Raw genomic sequence first — 17,426 nt, 5'->3', positions numbered from 1 at the left:
CCCCTCCGCGTCCCTCCGCGCCCGGCGGCGGGACGGGGCCGGCGGAGGCAGAGGCGGCACAGAAAAGCTCCGCGGCTCTGCGCGACTCCCCCCGCCCCCCTGCCCCGGCCATGGGGAAGGGGCTGGAGGGGACGGCGGCCCGCTGCGGGCTGGGACTGGGATACCTGCTGCAGACCGTGGTGCTCCCCGCCCTGGCCGTCCTGGGGGCCAGCCGCCCCGGCTCCGCGGCGCAAGGTAAGGCGGGGGACGCGTGGATGGATGGATGGAGAGGGGCCGGGGCATCCCCCGGGTGCGGGCTGAGAAGGCGAATTGATGTCGTGATTTTTATTTTTTTCTCCTTTTCCCCCTGTGCGTGTATGTGCAAGCAGCGCATTCCCCCGCACGCACGGCCCCCGCCGGGGTCGGGCGGGTGGGGGTCCGGTCGCCCCCGCCGGGTCGGGTCTGTCGTCGCTGAGCCCGGCCGGGACAGGCGTTTCCCCGCGCTCCGTCCTCAAGCGCGGGGGCACCGAGGCCGGAGGGGGGGCTCTGGGCTGAAGGAGCCCCGCCGGCGGCGCTCGGGGGCGGGGGAGCGGCGGCGGTGCGCCCCGGAGGGCTGGCAAGGTGCGTGGGAAAGGCAGGTGCGCGGCGGGCGTCCCTCTGCCGCGGCACAGCCGTGCCCCGGGGCTCTGCCGGCGACGGTCGTTCGTGAGCCCCCCATCGCAACCCCCCGCCACCCTCCTTCGTCGTGCCTAAACCGCGATATACCCGAAGGGAGTCACCGCGTTTCTGTGTTCCTGCTTTTTTTTTTTTCTTTTTTTTTTCGCTTTTTTTGTTTTCTTCCCTCTCTTGTCGGGGGTTTTGGAGTACATCTAGATCTGTTTTCCCCGTCGCCCGTGTGTAAATTCCCCTTTCCAAGTGAAAATGTCTTGCCTCTCAGTGCGTTTAGCGATGTCTTGAGAGCATCACAAAGAGCCCTGGCTCACTGTGTCACCCACCCGGCAGACAGCCACAGCAGGAGGCTTTTTCTCCTGCGAGATGATGCTGGATAAACTTTCTCGGTGCTTTTCTTCTCTCTTCCCAGGAGTTAGACCTAAAGTGGAAATGTGTGGCTTTTGCTGGGAAATACTTTTCTACAACCTCCTCAGCACTGGAGAGAGAGGGGTTGCTGCTGCATGTGGGCAGAGCTGCGCATAGCAAGGATGTGCGGTTCATTAAAGCACTTGGAAATCCTGGTTATATGGTTAACAAGAGAAAAGGAATTTTAGAAGCCGTTTCGTTTTGGGTTGTTTTTGGTTTTTTTTCCAAGTATGCCACCAAGAAATAGTAATACACAGCAAAGCTTTGATTTGGAGTTGTTAGCATAATGCAAGTGGAAGAATGCTTGGTTTTCCCCCATCATCTCTGTGGAGGGGCACTTGAGACGACTGCACAGATCTGACCCCGTGCTCTCACCCAGCCGTTACAAAGTGCACTCCTCTACGGCCTCTAGGAGAGCAGTGCTGGTTGCTCTGACTCCCGATGCCCCGGGCAGGCTTTTGGGAGCCGTAGGCTTGCTGCTGGTGGGCTGGATGCACTGTACGTCATGTCTGTACATGTAACGGTGCTAATCCGTTTCCCGCTGATACTTACTCCATCCTCAGAGTCACGTTCCCTCACCCATACCGGGCGTTTATCTCACAGGAAGATCAGAAATCTGGTCATGAAAAGGGGGTAGCAGAGAACGAGAGTACAAAAATGCCTTATGCATCGTGTCGCATTTCTTCGGTGTCTTACGTGTCGTTTCCTTTCACTGGTTGGTTTCATGTTCGAGATAAGACAGGTTTGCTGTTATGTATTTGAAGGTTTTAATAGTACCATGTCCATGTAGACCTAGATGTCAGTGGGTATATATCAGTCTGTGTAGATGGGGGCGTGTCGAAGAGGAAAGATGCTCTCAGATAGTTGGACCTGGAGCAGAAAGGAACCTGCCCGCTCTGCTGGCAGGACACGGCTAATTCGCATGACAGATGGCCTGAGTGAGGAAGAGAGGACCCCCTGCGTTCGGCTGTTTCAGAGTGCGCATCACAGTGCCACAGGGCATACCTCACGCTTTCAGATGGTTGCTCCTTTCCACGCGTACCCTCTGTAACGCAACGCTGTGCGACAGAAATGTCATGAGGGGAGAGGAGCTAGGGCCCCTGAGCCTACGCTGTGAAGGGCGGCACGCGTGTGGGACCTCTCGCAGGACACAGGTGTGCTCACATACCTAGAAGGGGTCAGAGAGATCTTCAGCGATGCTTCCCGTCATGCGGTGTGTGATAAACTTTCACAACAGAGTGGAAAATCCAGGGAATGTGGCTGGGATATAGTCATTCGTCTTGGATTTGTTTTTCCATGTATGCTTTTATTTTTATTTCCCGTTTGCTAGGACCAGGCACAGAATTCGGGTGCAGACCTGGTTTTGGCATCTTTCCCAGAGCTGAGGGATTTTCTGATTGGTGTTTGCCATGGGGATCTTCATGTGTGTGTATGTGGTGCTTCAGTGAGGCAATGAATCAACAGTTTAACTATGCCCTCTTCAGGAAGTTTTCTCATCATATAGCACCGGGCAAAGTTTTCCCTCTGTTTCATTTATACGTTTCCAAAAATGCGTGAACACTGAAATGCTTTTTACCCAACCTCCTTTTCCAAAGTCATCCTCCATTCAGTCTGTTTCCTTCGAAATGGAAACACCCCTCTAGTCTTTTCGGCTGCATTCCTTTGAGAGAAATAGAAATAGGACACATGGGAGTTACACTCCAAACTGGTCTCGGTCTTTGATTTTCAGTGGGTCTGGAGCCAGATGACTTGGTTTTAACTGTGCAAAAAAATTCAATCTTCTTTTGTGATACCTTGAAAAGGAGAAAAAAATTGATGTGGTGTCTTCATACAGCAAACACATAGTTAGGACTGAGAAAGGGGAAGAGGGGAAGGGAAAGACGGCGTGTACATTTTTTTCCAGTACTTGCTGCTAGTATTATTTTTTGTTTTGCTTTTCTTCCCCATTCCCCAACCATCTTTATCTTTTGAAGCAGGCTAAGGAGGCTGTGAGCATTGCTGGGGCTTCTGCTTTCATGCCTTCCTTTTCCATTGCCTCGTGGAAAATAAATTTATTAACTGAGTAGTTGTTGGACCAACCCCCACACTCTCTGGCAGAGAGATTCATATCACTGCATCTCAGCATCCTCCTGTGAGCTTCTCAGCAGAGCTAAATACACTTTTTGTTTTATTAGCATTTCTTATCTTCTTATCTGAAGCTGTCTAAGTATTTTTCCGCTGTTATCAGGAGAGAACAGGAAATGGCCACAATGATGGAGACAGCCCGTAATTCTCAAAGTGGGGTGAATGGGGCCAGAGCGATTATCAAGCCAGAATCAACTCTGATCTGGCATTCGCTGCATTCATTATACCTCTGTAATAAGCTACATCAGAATGAGAATTCAAATGTCCCAAACTGTGAAAGAAAGAGCAACCACCCCTGGACCCAAGCACCTACCCCTGCCTGGCATTTCACTGCCATCTCCCATAAGAGCAAGTTTTCCTTCAGCTCTTCAATCAGCAGAGATTGGGTTTCAGCTGTTGCACTTTCCTACTTCCCACCCCGCCCCATTTTGGGGCATTAAAAGTCTTTGAAGAACTTAGCCCGTGGCCCCCACCTTTTTGGGGTGTAGGTGGGACGAAAGGGAAGGTCAAGCTATCTATCTGTAGCGACAAGCATGGTTTAGACAGCTTTATGGGCTAATAACGATGGCATAAGAGGTGGATAGAAAAGCTAAAGGGACTACGTATTAATGAGTTTTTGTTTCAGTTGTTCCTTTCCAACAAAAGAGTGCTTTTTTTTTATGCTTAACCCCTCAAACCTAATTAAATCAAAGTGATAATTTAAAAAGAAAACTGTAAAAGAGCCATATGCACAGATATTTGTCTTGCCCCACCATAGTCCATAGTAGCAACAGCAGCAGTTTGAAAATGCTTGGTGCGGAAAAAGTGAAATATAACATGTGAATGTACTAACCTTTTGGGGATGCACTTCTTAATTAAATATGTAAACAAATCTTGTTGAAAAAAGGGGGGGAAAGGACTTAATTATCTTGATGCATCAGTGGACCATGTGGGTGTAATAGTATTTGTATTAGTAAAGTGAAGGCCAAGCAGTATTCCGTTGTGAATGGATAAGCCCCTTTGGAACATTACATTGTTTTAAAGCGATGTGGTCTGCGAATTTCAATGATGTTGATGAGTTTGGGCTGGATGTGGTAGCCCATACTGGCCCTGAGTAGCATTTTAGTACTGCAGTAGACTTCACTGAAAGCAAAGCAACCAGCAGGTTTCCTTTGCTGACTAAGTTGCAATTTAAGAAGGATTAAAATGAAGTGGACGGATCTGTCTGTGGAAGAGGGATTCCTCCCTGGGAACATGGGAGCCAGAATCTGGGCTCCTCTTCCTCTGGCTCCAGTCTCTAGCAGCTGGTTGCAACAGTTATGAAAAAAAGTATATACATCAAATACAGCCCCCTTCTGATGGCTTTTCAGTATTACTGTCAGTGTCATTTATTCCTCTGTACAGTAAGAATGCCTGAGTGTATCTAAACATTTCCACAATTGTTGTGCATACTTACGCTTAATCATTTTGCGCGGATCATTCACCACACAACTTTTTTTTTCTTTTTCATTTTTTTCTTTAGTAATGGTCTCCAACCCTGATTATTCACTATATTTTGGGACTAGCTTTGTGTGTGACATCCAAAGTGAGAAACAGGAAACAGCATTAACCATATTAAAAAGATTTTCCTAATTTAATTTTCCAAATACAGTATGTCTGAAAACAGGAATACAGCTCTGTGCCAAGGCCAGGCAAATCAGTTCCATAGCTGGTCTGCACAGCAAGAGAGGAGAAAATGTGGATTATATTTATTAGACATTTTCAAGTAAATATCTTGATTTTTGTGCAAGTTGACGAGTGGTGTTTTGAGGCACAGTCTGTCCAGTTCGGTTGAATAGGATGCAAAGCAACACCAGTTCTTGTGGAAGGTGAGAAGAGCCCAGACTGACTAGGACAGCAATTGAGTATTTCTGTACAGTAAATGACCAGAATTTTGTATATATGTAAAATATTAAGGAGCACTGTACTTTTCAAAGTGAAGCTATGTTTATTTCATGCTACCAGCTAAGTAATCTTGTGTGGAGTGACCCGTTCTATCATGTGTGGCTATGTTTGTTGCTTTCTGGTGTCTTTCTGGATTTTAAATCATTGGACTTCTGAGGAATCAGTTCTGGCTACTTTTTCTGGAGAAAGGCAGAAAAGTTGCTTTTGCTGCTTGTCAGAAAAATATGTTTTAATTGCTGTTGCAAAGGGGAATTCCTAAGTGAATTTGCATTGCTCATAGTGAACAGTTTGCTGCCATTTAGTGAAAGAGGATTGGACTTAATGTGAGTCTCAAACGTTAAGATCATTGGTTTGTCATTGAAAACGCATCACTGGAGGCTATCTTTGAAATAAAAGTTAATTTAATCGTGGGTGTTCTGCCTGTGCAATATGTTTCATATAACTATCTATATGTCACTATAGGAAAAAATGGCATTCCTTTTCCCGTTCCCTCTTTCCTCCCTTTTGAGTGGGGAGAGAGTTGTGCTAGTTTGTGAAGTGCACATCTTGTTAGCCACCCAGTGGAGGTATTCAAGTTTAGCAGGCAGTGATCTTGGCATCGGTGCCAATAAAGCAGTAATTACATCGCCTGTCATTTTCATTAGCCATCTTTGCTTTCACGTTCGACTTGGAGGTATAAAGCAGCACGAGCTTTTAGAGCGCAAGTCAAGGATTAAAAGCGAGGAGTACAAGACGAGCAGCGGTTTTCCAGCTGGCTACAACCTCCGTCAACACAGCGGCAGAATAATGTTGTGCAGAGGCACAGTTCAGTGCTAACTGCTTCCAAGGACTGAAGGGATGGTGGTGTTTTAAGTGATTTATTGTGTGTGCTCGGTAGAGTCCAGTCTTGGGAGCAGGCGCCCCTGGAGCTTTCCATCATAACATTATCCAAGAGGTGATCTGAAGGAAATGGTATTAAGTCTTCTGGGAGGCAAATTGTATACAAAGAAAGACTTAATTTGCATCATTTGTAAGCAAGCATTTAAAATTATACAAAAAGAGAAATGGTTATAAAGAAACTTATGTCCAACAAATAGGAACAACAAAATTCCCTTTAATTTTGTATGTACTTTGTTTCCATGTGTTTAATGTAGCAGGGTCATCTGCAGATACTCTGACCCCAAACTTCAGCATTGTGATGGGGAGAGAATTTATTTAGTATTGTCATTGGTTTTGTGATAGGTCTGCTTAAACATTTTGCAGAGCATCGGCTGTGGGTTTTGTATTTAGATTTGTCTTTCTCAGGTAAAGATGTAGCATAAAATCTCAGGTAGCATAAAGCTGACTGTAAGCTATGGGCATGCATGCTAGCTGGAGAAGGTAAAAGAAAGTGTCCTGGTTTTGGCTGGGGTAGGGTTAATTTTCTTTCTAGCAGCTGGTACAGTGTTATGTTTTGGGTTCAGTATGAGAAGAATGTTGATAACACACTGATGTTTTCAGTTGTTGCTGAGTGGTGTTTAGACTAAGTCAAGGATTTTCCAGCTTCTCATGCCCAGCCAGCCAGAAGGCTGGAGGGGCACAAGAAGTTGGGAGGGGACACAGCCAGGGCAGCTGACCCAAACTGGCCAAAGGGGTATTCCATACCATGTGACGTCACATCTAGTATAGAAACTGGGGGGAGTTGGCCTGGGGGGATTGCTGCTGGGGAGCTAACTGGGCATCAGTCAGCAAGTAGTGAGCAATTGCGTTGTGCATCACTTGTTTTGTATATTCCAATTCTTTTATTATTATTATTATTATTATTGTTATTGTCATTGTATTATTATCTCTATCATTATTAGTTTATTCCTTTCCATTCTATTAAACTGTTCTTATTTCAACCCACGAGTTTTACCTTTTTCCTTCCGATTCTCTCCCTCATCTCACTGGGAGGGTGAGGGGGGGGAAGGGAGGGAGTGGCTGTGTGGTGCTTAGTTGCTGGCTGGGGTTAAACCACAATGGAAAGCCCCAAACTGTAGTTGTGTTCCAGTCTCTTTCCTCAAGGCTGGCTCTGCTCGTACAAACAACATGCACAAGTAAGGCACAGTGAGTCAGAGTAGCAGGCAAGAGCTGCCGGAGGTTTTCCCAGCTTTCAGTAACCTCAGAGATGCTTGTATACAGCTTTTCCCCTAGGTAGTCATCACTAGAACAGCTTCCTGTTTGCTTTTATAACTCCATCCCAAATCACACGCACGTTAAGCAGGAAACGTGGGATTTCCTCCTAATTCATCAAACTCTGGGATTTGGGGAGTCCCTTTATAGCCTGGCACATTATCTAAAAGTTTGGGCTGAGGAAGAAAAGCTTCATGCAAAAGTAGTTTCACTCAAAAGTATCCTTTTTATCAACATGGAAAGTTTTGGGGGAAACAAAACAAAACAAGAGTCCTTTTTGTTTATTTGCTGGAGGAGGTTGAAAAAAACCAAGAAACCTTAATCGAAACCAGAAAAGATTATTTTAGTGAAAAGGTCAATAAAGCCCCAAATATTTACCTCACTGGCCAAACTCTTTCTACTTATGGTCTCTGAAAATCTGTTAAGTGTTCAGAGAAAATGAAAAAGTTAAAAGTTGTAAGGTCTTCTGACAATAACAGTTTCATTTCCATTTACTTTTTTCCATTTACTATTTCAACCAGCCTAGTGAAAAACCTCACTGTTAAACTTGACTTACAGTCCTGGTTAAGCAGTGGTTAAGGCATATATTTACAGCATTTTCTAGGTCTCGCTCTCTTCTTTATCTTTTAAATCACACTGATTTTACTGTGGTGCTGATTGAGATAGAGACCCAGATTCTCAGTGGTGCCAGATATGCCCTTAATGCCGCCAGGGAAGGGTAGGCAATGCCGGATTTAGGTGAGTACCTTTGCTATTCCCCACATATAAGCACTGCTGCTCTAGCTTGCGTGACTGTGCAATAATCCCATCTAGGCAGGGACGTCCCCTGTGTCGATATGCAATGCTGCAGTGCATCAGCACCTCCTCAAATTCTCACTTTCCTTCATTATGAGTCCTACACAGGCAGGACAGCAAGAGGCAGTCAAAAAGCTGTGCATGCTCATCTCGGTGATACCTCCCATGGGGGACATCTGCAGTTGCATCTTTAGGATAGCTTTGCTACATGTTTGCATTGCTAGAGACAATGGGAGGTTCTTATTTGTCACATTGCATTAGCTATTTAATCTTTAATCCATCTTGCTGGATTGGAAAGACAGCTATATTTCTCTCTGTTTGGTGGAGAGATATAAGGGGAATTGCCTAAGGGTGCAGAGCAAACGTGTACGGAGGCCAAAATGCAAACTCAAGGCTTCTGAGCGCCCAAGACTCCGGTGCTCCAGTCCATCCTCCTTCTTGTCTGACAATCCCAAAGATAGATGCTACAGAGGGAATGCTAGGTTGAAGGCTCTTGGGTGCCTTCCCAATGTCAAATTTGTTGGGTCTCACTAACGGTTTCTTTGTATCTGCTGGTATCTAGAAATACGTGTAAAAGACAAAGGGCAAACCCAAATGCTGTTGCTCAGAAACAGGGATGCTTCCCGGAAGCTCTGACTTTACGGTGGCAGGCGATTTGGGAGGATTTGCTTTGCCCAGTGAAATCCACAGTGTTATCCCAAATTTGGAAGGAGCAAGAGCAGATCCAGCGGGTGACTGTAGCACTGTTGTAAATGGAATAAGGATCACTGCCTTGGGTTGTTTTGTTTCATTTGGGTTTAATCTGCAATTCAAGACTATCTTATTCAACTGTACTTCATTCATCTGAATGAACGACTTGCGTTCCAAAGGACCCCATTGCCTTACAAGTCATAAAAGCTATGAGGTTGCCTAGGCAATTAAATCAGTATCTTCTTTCCTCTTGTTGAGTTAACGTTATCAACAATAATGCTAAGGAGCTCGGATGGGTTTTACTGGCCTGGCAACAGCTGAGCATTTTCTTGTTAGGTAGTTCCTGCCAATCCATTTTTAGTTATTTTCAAGAAGGAAAGTAGCTTTATTTCTTAGTCTCATATTGAGTGAGAGGTTGAAATGTTAAGCTCTGTGGATTAACGGTGTATCCTTTGAGCAAAAGGAAAGCTTGCGTTCTTTTTTGGTCCCCTGAGTGCTGGATGTAATTGTTTGAGAAATCTTGAATTTCATCAGCTAGATACAAGGAAACGTGCAAGTAAGCCTTGAATGATCTGTCAAAAGAGGTTGACTCTATTGCAGCTGTTTTGGAAACTTGTTTGAACTGATAGTTGTTCCTCAGGCATTTCTTTGCTTGAATTTAGTGCGTTTCAGGTCAGGCAATGAAAAGTGATCACCACAGGATTATTAGTAATTCAGAGCTTCTTGGAGAGCTATATTCCAACCATAAATTTGCTAAAATAATGGCTGGAACGTGAATTGCTGCACTCATATAGTATGGTGTATTTATTTATTGTTTAAATACATTGCTTGTCTTATCCTGTCCCAACATATGTGTTTATACTGGAAAGTTTACGTAGTGAGAGAAAATAATAATATGGTCTCACTGAATGAAGTTAATTGCAGTTTGGTCATACCAAAATCGAAGAACAAGAAATGGGACAGAAGAACAAGCAAGATTAATTCTTTTCTCACGTGCATTGGATTTACCTATAGTGACTGTAGCGCAGGTAATTACTGTGAGTAATTCAGAGTACAGACATGCACACTGCCTTACTCTGTATTAATTTTCTCCTTCATTAATGTATCTCCTAGATTTGCCAGTTGCTCATGGAGTTAGCACAGAAGTATTCCTCTGTCCTTTCCCTACAACATCAACAACTTCATGTGTCCGCCTGGTTACTCTGCAGCTCTACACGTACAAAAGACGAGTGGCCATGACTAGCAGTGAATAGCTGGGGCTAGCAGGGTAACAGTGAGGTGTCCAGACTGAAATTTTGGGTTGTCTGCAGTCAGATGAGGCTATAGAGAAACCTCTGCTGCTCGAGCCTTTATTTTAGGATTAGGACAAAACTCAGTGGTGCTTTCAACTAGGAGGCGATAAAGTTTCCCCTGTTAAACTCAGTCGCTTCAGATCTGAAAATCAGAGTTGATCGTGGAAACTAGAAGCCTGTTCAGTTAAGGAACAGGGATGTAATTAAACGGTGAAGAATGTGCCCTTGTACTGGTGTTGTTCACTGAAAATCTCGCTGAATTGTCTCATGAAATACTAGTATTCCTTGCTCTAAGCTTTTTGGCCCCAAAGCTGCACTAGTTTTTTTGGCAAGTCATCATCCCCATTACAAATTCCTTTCATGCGGACGTTGCAAACGTAGCTTTAGGGACTTCCTTTCTGCTTCCTCACCAGTTTCTGAAGGTGAGGGTAACTTTTTTGGTCTCTTGCTTAAATAAAATGCAGCAATCTTCTTAGGCAGCAGATCTCTGCTGGCAAGAATGTGAGTGTTGGTTTTCCTTCTCTTCCTCATATAAAATAGCAGTGCTGTAGCAAATAGGAAGTTCCTAATTCCTTAGTTCCTAAGTAACTGGAAAGTTTGTAGCTAGAAAGTTCAGTACTGGGACATGTCAGTTTGTTGTCAGTTTCCTTTTGTTTTTTTAAATCCCTAGTGCTTATGCCAAGGATAGACTTACACTCTACAAGGCCAGGTTATGACCACCAACAAATGTAGCTCCATTAATTTCAAAGCCAGCACATGTCAGAAGCTGATCTGGTTCTGCGTTAAAAATATGTTGACACAGTGGAGTGAGACTCTAGGATGGACGGACCTTGATCTCATCTTTTTTGCTGGCAAGTTTTTTTGTGTTGTTTTTTTTTTTTTTTTTCTTTTTTCAAGCTCAGTAATTTTAATAACTTTGAGGCTTTCCATTTCCCTTACATGTAGCAATGTGGCTCTTCGCTGTGGAGAGATTAACACAGTGCCTTACTTGAAAACATGTTGGTGAGATTCTTCCAGGTGGATGTTTTTTCTCTTGGGTTTTGTCATGTTATTTCAGATAAGAACACTGACAGCCAAATGTCACTGACTGTAGGCAGATATCCACATAAATATCTCTTACACACAAATGCATGGCAATTTCCTGCCTCAGCAATCAGTTGTTTCTGAACTGAAGACCTCTACTACTAAAAGCATGAGCTTCGAAGGCTTGAGTTAGAAATGCAACCTGGTAGCTGGTAACAAAAGCGGTTATTATCCGAGTTTAGGCAGTAGAATGAGAAGTGCCATATGCCTTTCACGAGCACTGGAAAAGGCAAAATTGTTCAGCTCCTGCTAGCTTTTGCCCTTTGCTTGTCCTGCACTATTTCTGTATGGATCTTCTTCTTTTTTTTCTTTTTTTTTTTTTTCCCCCCAAATGTTATATATTAATTCTTTGTAGTAAACATAACTATTACATAAAACCTTCCAAATCTTAAAAAAAAGTCCTAGTTTACTTATTTGCTTTATAAACATTTCTATTGTTTTGTAGTCTCAAGAGGAAAGTCTTAAATTTGCATTTATAAGAAACATTTGCAAAGAAAACTGAATTAAAATGACAAAATGACATTGCATGGACTATTTATCTGCTATGTTTTACTGATGAGCTTATTTTATGAGTACTTGGTTTCATTCCAAAGATCCTTTCTCTTAGGGCAATCAATTGGTGGCAGTACCTTGATCAAATTTTGCTTTCTGTCCGATTAGTTTCACTGGATTGCTTGGGATTTACTCACTGGAGCAAGACAAGGAAAATTCGGTCTTTTGTCTTTAAAGTTTTATATCCACTAGTACCAATGCAGAACACATATTTCGCTTGTGGAGGCCGGGCTGAGGTTAAGTTGGTTTTAAAGATAACAGTAGATTCCAGTGTCCTTGCATTTGTTTTGTATTTGGTGACAGTCACTAAATCAGAGGAAGGAATGTTCAAACAACACACTTGAGGAAAAGTGATTTTTATAGAAAGGGCCCATTCTTGCTAATAGCCAGTAACTGCACATAACCCCACTGACATTAAAAGTCCATTAGCTAAGCCCAGTTTAAACAGCAGCTGATGCAATGTCAGCTAAATGTACATTGGAATTTTTCATGTAACACAGCGATAGCACTTCTGTAATTTTTCTAAAACTGTGTACATTAAGGAAAGCAAATGTCATCTGATAGTAGTAAGATGAAGAGTTCACATTAAAGTGGGGAGAATTGTAATCAAACTGAAGTTACCATCTGGTTGCATTAACAAGAAACAAAAACGGTTACAAGAAAAGCAGAGAGTGTCAGGTTTCTGAATTAAAGCTAGATTAACAAATCTAGTGTACAAGCTTCTGTAACACAGGATAAGGACAGAACTGCTTGTCTGCTTGATTCTTTATCGTTAAATATATTATGACCTTGTTCGAGAAAAGTTTCTACTGAAGTCAGTAAGATGCTTTGTCACGTGGAGCACTGTGTTGCCATGGAAAAAAAAGGTTATTTGCTAGCTATTTAGGAAATATGTCTCATTACAGCAGTGTGAAGACATTGAAACTTGTCACGATAGTGTTTGTATGCCTATGGCCTTAAATTCAAGTTAACCATTGGCACAGCAAATAGCACCTATGCATCTCAGTGTATCAAAAAGAGGGTTGAGAAGTATAGTGGAAAAAGTGGTGACTGCTTGGTAAAGAGAAGCGTGGCAGGTGACGTACTTGTTACTCATCTTCAAAAGCAACCAGCAGGCTGAGGTCCTAGTACTGTGGTCTTGGGACCCACTGAAGCAGTTTAGCACCCGGTTTGGCAATCAGTCTAATTCTGAGAAGTCACTTTGAAGTCCGTTTTGAAAATAGATCTTGTGCTATAAAGCCATTGTGGAGACAGGCAAAGGGTTGCTTAGTAAGGTAATGTGAGAGCTGGAAACAGAGGGGTAATTAGTCGCTTACTGACATGCTCCCAAGTACAGTGAAGTACTGTAACCTCCTCCGCCTCCTTTTTGCTATTATCTGTCCATTAGTGAAACCTTGTACAAGTACTGACAGGAGTAGAGAGCTTAAATGCCTGATGCAAGTAGACATACCCACTGCAAAAATCCTGTGAACGCATCTGGAGGGCTCACTAAAACTCTTAACAAAGTGTGTTAGTCGTGCAAAACTCTCGAATGTGTCATGAGGCTGAACTTAAATTTTTTGTCTTACCAAGCTGAAGAAGTTGACATCAGTAGCATGCCCAGGGCAGATCATGTGTTTGTGAACTACACGGTTTAAGGAGAGTAATTCAATTGCATTTTTTTCCTCTTCTGGAACATAACATGTAAACATATTGCTGAACTAAAGCCTGGTTTTAATTACAAGCAGTAACTTTTTCATGTTGACAGATTTTCACATGGAAACCTTTATTGAAAATGAGAGAAGACCTTTTTGCCGTCATTAGTTCTTGCTGCTTAGTGCTTTTATCAAGTACAGTAAAATACTGTTTGTAATTAATTCCAAGCTTATATGGACATGTTTAATACAATTACCAAAAAAAATCCTGTTTACTGACATATTGCTTGTGAAACCAGTCTGAATAATCTGGTCTCTGGCACACATAAATCAGGCAGTAATAACAGCTGTAAATATTTCACAATATACTTAGAGTGCTTTCATTTTAATACTGAATCCACTTTCGGGTTTTAAGGATAAAACATAGGTCAAAAGTGACTTTTCCCATATGTTCTTTCCTAATCTCTTTCACTACTTTGCCTGAAAGTTATTAAAAAAATCATTAGTGTAGTTGATTATAAATAAGTAAATATATACACGTTCACGAGCTGGGAGAATTATGTAATGGAATTACGCTGGAGCTAACGAAATGACGCTGCTCACATTAGTGTGGGACAATTCCTCTAATAGAGCTGTGAATATTTTTCATTGGAAAAGGCATCGCAGTGCCAATACTCTTTGTCTTTCTCGAAGCTTTACTATTTTTATCTGCCTGGATGTCTGTATATTGTATACTAAGCCTAAAACGCATGCATAAAACTGTTAGAAGCAGCTGGTTATGCAGCTAATTCAGGCACCCGAAGGGCTGTGGAACTGAAGGTGACCAGGAGCCAGGTTTGTGGTGGTGTGCTGGGGGACTGACGAGACTGTGTTATGTGCTGGGGCCCCTCTTTCAAGGAAGGCTTTGAGCCTGTATTTAAATAGAAAGAGGAAAAGGAGACTGGTAGTCTGTCTACCGCAGAATATTTGGGGTTGCATAAGGCTACTAAACCATATTTGTGAGTTAGGACTGTGCGTGTAGTTTGTCCAGTTCAGCAGGCGGCCTTGAAATTTCAAGAAAAGATTTATAATCATCCCTCAAGTCATTTTCCCCAGCCCCAAACAAAGACCTGAAAACTCAGTTGTGCAAAACAAAACATTTTGCAATTTTTCCTTGCTTGGGAATGTTCTTTAACCTCTAAAATAAAATAAAAAATAAAGTAACCAGAGTACTATTTTGAAAGACAAATTTGAAAAATGTTCACTTTGGGGATTTTTTTTTACCCTTGTTCTGCAGTTGGATTCCCTCACTAAATTTGACATAAATTTTCAAATGTTTTGGCCATTGTGCGCTCTGAAGAAATTATTAGTCTGCAAAACTGTGCCAGGCTCCTTCATGAATGCTGTCTCCTCTGAGCCATGAGCCTCTCAAGCTTAGTACCCTACCTCCCAAAATAAAAAGCACAACTAAAAAATGGTGTCAGGTAGGCGATAACATTGGGAAATGTTGCAGGAGAAGATTTTATCCCCTACCTCCTTGAGGGGATAAACAAAGCCTGTGGATGTGTTCAGCTCCCCGAGATGCATGTCCGTGCAAAGGGAGCCCCGGGGCACAGGACGCAAGGAAACTGCAGGGTGTCTCGGCTGCTACCCTGCACTGGGCGCTGGTGCCCAGTGCATTGGCAGTGGGGGTCTGCAGGGGTGGGCCCTGAGAGGAGCAGGAGGAGGAAGAGGAGGTGCTCCAGGTGCTGGAGCTGGGATCCCCCTACAGCCCCTGGAGAACCCAGGCTGGAGCAGGCTTATCCTGAGGGACTGCAGCCCGTGGGAAGGACCCACGCCAGAGCAGGGGAAAAACAGTTTAAGTGGCTCAGCAGAGGGGTTTTTTTGTAGGAGGCAGAGGAAGATCTGTGGCATAACTGGCACACTAAGCTGCCATTAATATTTTCTGCAGTTAGTTAAGGAGAATAAGTGATTACATGCGGTCGCTTATGGAAGCAAAAGCCTGTATCAAGCAAAACTTTGGGGATGTTCTGATTGTGTCAGCTCTTGGTGATATGTCTGACTTCAACATGATTTTCCCAAGGTTTGTGCTGTTATGGTATCTCGTCATTTTGGAATTTGGTGGTCTTATACAAATGCATTTTCTAACTCTCAAGTTATGAAAAGGGCTCTTATCTGACTAAAAAGATTTAAGGACTTTCTACTGAATTTGCTTCTTTTTCTGTTTCTTCTCTATGTACCACAAAAGAAAGAAAGTCTGGTTGCTCATGTCGAAGTTCCTTGTTTTGAGCTGTGGACTTTAGCACTTCCATGGAAGTACATTAGTGGGGAATTGTATTTGCCACATGATCTCTAAGGTCAAAATTAATCTTAAAACACTATTGATTACTTTTTGTCAGCTACTGAAGTTTTGTTTGTTTGAGCAAAGTAACCCGTACCTACAGTGCAAGGTAAAAACTGTTCTATTGCTTGTTTTCTGAAATGGCATCTGAAAAAGAAATACAAATACTGGCCTATTTATTATCACTTGTGCATATTAGAAAATAAATGTACCAGGGAAGGTTCTGCTTAAGGCAGTCCTTAAAAAAAAAAAAAAGAAAAAAAAAAAAAAAAAAAAAAAAAAAAAATCTTTAATGATCAGATTTCATCTAAGTTTGCCTTGCTTTTAGATGGTCAGTATTTTAAGATAGATCAATATGTTTTGATCAGTATAATAACACATGTTGTCTCTTGGTAGTTGTGATCAGTATCAAGTGTACCTATTGATATCCTATGGGCACTTAGAGATACATAGCTATGATTTGCAACGGTGTTACTATAAAATATGTAGCAGGTCATCTCTAGAGAGATCACAGGGGTTCCTGAATGCAGTACTTTGATTTTGGAAAGCTGAAGTCCTAATTCTTAGTTTTCTGTAGTATGAGAACTTACATTGAAGTGTGAGTCATTGCTTGAGAACATTGCAGTGCATGAACAATATTAAATTGCTTTGTTATGTGTATGTGCAGGCTGCATCCAGACACTGTCATTGGGAAGTTATTAGTATATGTAATTACCTAACCACAAGGAATTTCTGGACTGAAATAGTTTATGTAATCCTACGTGTTTCCTTCCCACAAACCCAGCTTAAAGGCTCATCCAAGTCTCTTGCCAAGGAAATATCTTACTGACCATGAAATCTTACTTGGGAAGATACACTTACCTGCAAGAGTAAAGAGCTTACCTGACAATAGCCCTACCTTCAAAAGTCAGTTCTTCTGACTTGTGCTCTGGGTTGTTTATCAAATGCTGGGTTGTTTCATATTAGGTGATGTGACCTTTAGATTTCAGCTGCTGCCATTATCTAATCAGCAGCATGAGTCTTCCTTACAGGAGCCAAAATTACTAATGAGAGTTTGTGCCACACCAAGTTTTCATGACTTGAGGGCCACCAGATATGACTTGTGTGTTTAAAAACCAAGTAGTTGTAACGGTGTAGGTCTGGAATTTGAGAAGGCCAAAGGTGTTTTGATTAGCGAGGAAATGGATACCAGCTGGTTTATTTATGCTTATAAATATATATATAACTGTTTTTAGGTGCACAGGTAAATTGTGTATACCACTTAGCCCCATCTGTTCCTAATAAATTTCAGCCCACAGGCTCTAGGTTTTGAAATTTCCTATTATGCTCAGATAGGTGAACTTTCTAAGTGGAAGAGCCAGCCTTCACAAAATGTGTATGCAGCTGAGGCTCTCATTTTGTGTAAACCAACACGGCTTCCCCAAGTTCAGTGGGTGCCTCAGTTCTGCACCAGCTGAGGGTTGTTAACAGGATTTCTTGAAGACTGTATCCTTGGTGGAAAGATTTCTATCTTGTCTGGTTGGACAGAAAAAAATTCCATGACTCTAAGAACACTTTTTAAAAAATGGAAAAAAAGGAGCAGACACTGCAAGGTACATCAGAGAGCAATCCCGGTGTTAACAAAGACATTCTTTACCTCTAAAATAAGGAGGAAAATGTATGTATCTTTACGAGATCTTGTCCCACTTAAGACAGCCTAAAGAAAAGATAGGCATCTAGAATGGCAATTATTGGCTAAAATGCTGGTTTATGACTACTGGTTGTTTGGGGCTTTTTATTTTTTAAAAATAGAATTTTCCTTGGAAGTTTTTGCAGCCACCCAGAATC

At 42.6% G+C, this 17,426-nt stretch overlaps 1 protein-coding gene across 1 annotated transcript in view; it reads left to right on the top strand.

Moving 5' to 3' along the window:
* Positions 1-110: 110 nt before the first annotated feature.
* The window catches only part of UNC5C (unc-5 homolog C (C. elegans)), a 263,351-nt gene continuing 246,035 nt past the window's right edge, over positions 111-17,426 (top strand). Inside the window, exon 1 of the mRNA XM_010586171.1 lies at positions 111-234. Within this exon, the coding sequence (XP_010584473.1) occupies positions 111-234 (124 nt within the window). The remainder of the gene's footprint in view (positions 235-17,426) is intronic.

This window comes from Haliaeetus leucocephalus, unplaced genomic scaffold (assembly GCF_000737465.1).
Source record: "Haliaeetus leucocephalus isolate CR32 unplaced genomic scaffold, Haliaeetus_leucocephalus-4.0 Scaffold140, whole genome shotgun sequence".
NCBI lineage: Eukaryota > Metazoa > Chordata > Aves > Accipitriformes > Accipitridae > Haliaeetus > Haliaeetus leucocephalus.
Note: the sequence above shows the minus strand (reverse complement) of the source record. Positions and strands in the feature narration are given on the sequence as shown.